General features: G+C 57.6%; 1 protein-coding gene across 1 annotated transcript in view; it reads right to left on the bottom strand.

The window, feature by feature from the left end:
* Positions 1-2651, bottom strand: part of DAO (D-amino-acid oxidase) — a 9566-nt gene that overhangs the window by 6829 nt on the left and 86 nt on the right. Inside the window, exons 2-6 of the mRNA XM_009880374.1 lie at positions 2559-2650; positions 2303-2417; positions 1877-1953; positions 1358-1423; positions 494-548 (exon numbers count right to left, since the gene is read on the bottom strand). Coding sequence (XP_009878676.1) covers positions 494-548; positions 1358-1423; positions 1877-1953; positions 2303-2417; positions 2559-2650 — 405 coding nt within the window. The remainder of the gene's footprint in view (positions 1-493; positions 549-1357; positions 1424-1876; positions 1954-2302; positions 2418-2558; position 2651) is intronic.

Genomic DNA, 2651 nt, shown 5'->3' with positions numbered 1-2651 from the left:
GGGGGGTTGGAACTCGGTGATCTTCAAGGTCCTTTCCAACCTAAACCATCCTGTGATTCTATGTCCAATCTACATCTACCCTTCTACAGTTTAAAACAGTTGCCCCCTGTCCTGTCGCTACAGGCCTTAGTAAAAAGTCTCTCTCCAGCTTTCTTGGCATCACTTCCCCCGGCGCGGCTCCCGCAGAGACCCCGTGTGCGCAGGCAAGGAGAACGTTTGCGGTTTAAGGGAAAGCCGTACTGCCGCTGCTTGGCTGCATCTTCGCTCCCCACCGGCGCAATGCGCTACCCCGTCCCCTCTCAGCCACCTCTGGATGCCCAAAAGCCTCTCTCTTTCCCGGTAGAATTTCTTTCCTAGATCTTGGTGTACTCTTGCTGCTGTGCCCTGTCCTGGCTGTGCCAAGGGACCTCCCGGAGCAGCCCATACCCGCTGGAGACTGCTTCTCCATGCCAGGATGGGGCTGTGCCCGCTCTGCCCCGGCTCGACCACTCACCTCCTGGAAAGATTCAACCTTCTTATGGAAAAACTTCACTCCTCTCTGCGTTAACCTGGGGAGAACAAGTTCATTCATTACCAGCAAATTAAAAGCAAATGTACCGTTCAAATTAGTGCCTGCAATGGATACCCAGAGCAGGTATGACTTGTTGCTCCTCGTAATAAACATCCGTGGTCTTCTGGGTGGTTCCTAACGATCACCAGTCATTAGCTCCTTTCCCTAACGGCTCAGATCTACTGTGGGTGGTTGTTCCTGCTAAGCCCTGCACCAGCGCCCAGGCTTTCCGCTGCCGACAGGGCACCCGCTCCACGTTAGCGATGCCAAGAGCAAAACCAAGCCCCAGATACTCCCACGGCTAAAAGTGCTCTCGGATGCAGCTCTAACTATGCCACTACTTTCATTTTTTGTCACGCAAAAATACACCCCTGGGCTAACTATTACAGTGGGGAGTGTGTCACCCCACTGGGGCAACGAGCGGGAATTCCAGACCCTTTTTTCCCGCTTCCCAGGGGTGCATCCCTGCCTCCCCTCTCCGTCGCCTCATCCCACCGTGCGTCGCTGCAGGGCACAGGGTGAGGGCTGCCAAGCGCAGGGGAGGATGCTCAGGTCCCCCTGACGGCACGTCAGGTGGAAGCCACCAGCACCAGCATTTTCAGGCTGAGCAGGTCAGCGGTGCAGCAGGACACGGGGTGGCCACCAAAAACCAGTGCTGCCTAAACTCAGCCACCAACTTGGCATTAGAGAAGGATCCGGGGCAACACCTGATGCAAATCCACAGCTTCATCCCACGTCCTGATGGCCAGCGAGAACCGGGGGGAGCGCGCAGCCCCGGCCCCGGCGCTGCGGCGGCTCCGCACTCACCTGTTGGTGAGCCACGGCAGGTAACTCCTGCACTCCAGCATCAGCGCCGTGTTGAACCACCCGTAGCTGAAAGCAGACGAGGAGACGAAGCCATAAGGACCCGCAGCAGCTTTACACGAGCAGCCGCCTCCCGCCCCGGCGCTCCAGATGGCCACCGCAGCGCTGCGACCCCGATTCCCCCTCGCACAACAAGCGCGTGACTTTTTCCCTCTGTTTACAGCATAAAGCACTTTCTGCTGATTTTCTTCCCCCGGTTTGACAATACCCGGCGAGGTAAGAGAAGGGCTGGAATGGTTTATATACTGGGCTGCTACTTTTTTGGTTTGTTTGAGGTGTTTCCTACTTATTTTAAGGGAAGCGGCTGTAACGAAGCAAGGTGACTTCTGCACCGCAGTTTCTCATCCTTGCTGCCCTTCAACGGGGACGTGCCTGAGACCATCCAGCCATACCTCCCCTGCCTGGGGGGGGGGAGAGGGAAAGCACATCAGCGGCTCTCTGGAAAAGCAGACTGAAAAATACCTGTAACCAGGGAAGAGCTCAAGCTCTTTCGGTGTCAAATTCCTGAATCCCAGGACGATGTTCTTCCAAGACGGGTCCTGCAATGGGGAAAAAGGTCCGAGCTCGTTAATGAACCCGAATCGCCATGCCACCGCGGGACAGAAGCGTTGGGGGACACACAGCCTGACTGCACAGTCCATCCCAAAGGAGCGCGTGTAGCTGCGGCGCAGCCACGGCTCTGCCGGCTCCCACCCAGCCCTTACTTCATACCAAAATTACACTGAGGGCACAGAAAACACTGAGTCCCCGGGCAAACTGTCACAAGACGAACTTGGAAGGATTTAGAAGCATTCAGAACATCGTCTGGGAAGAAGTACAACCCTGCCTGCCCCCAGGCAGCCTCCGGGCTGGAGCCCTTCCCAGCCCTGGCTGTGACTTCCTCCTTACCGGCACCGGCTGCGTAAACAGGTTGTAGCCAGAAATTAGGAAAAGTCCCATTTCCTTCGCTGCCGGTGAGCCCAGGTGCCCCAGGAAGTAATCGAACGTCTCTTTATTCCAGAGCCTGCGATGGAAACAGGAGAGCGGTGGCTCTGCCAGCCCCACGGAGCTGTGCCTGGGCAGCTCAGCCCCTCGTGCATCGCTGGGCACGCCGGGGGACGGACACGGGGCCAGCCGCCTCCTCATCATCCTCGTCCTCACTTACGTCTCTTGTAGGTTGCCGTGGTCGTTCAGGTAGGGCTGCCACAAGCCGGCCGCCCCGTCGCTGGTGGCGTGGGGCGTGTAGCGGTCCGCATAG

This window comes from Charadrius vociferus, unplaced genomic scaffold (assembly GCF_000708025.1).
Source record: "Charadrius vociferus isolate BGI_N301 unplaced genomic scaffold, ASM70802v2 scaffold332, whole genome shotgun sequence".
NCBI classification, from domain to species: Eukaryota; Metazoa; Chordata; class Aves; order Charadriiformes; family Charadriidae; genus Charadrius; species Charadrius vociferus.
This window is presented reverse-complemented; position numbering and strand designations above follow the sequence as displayed.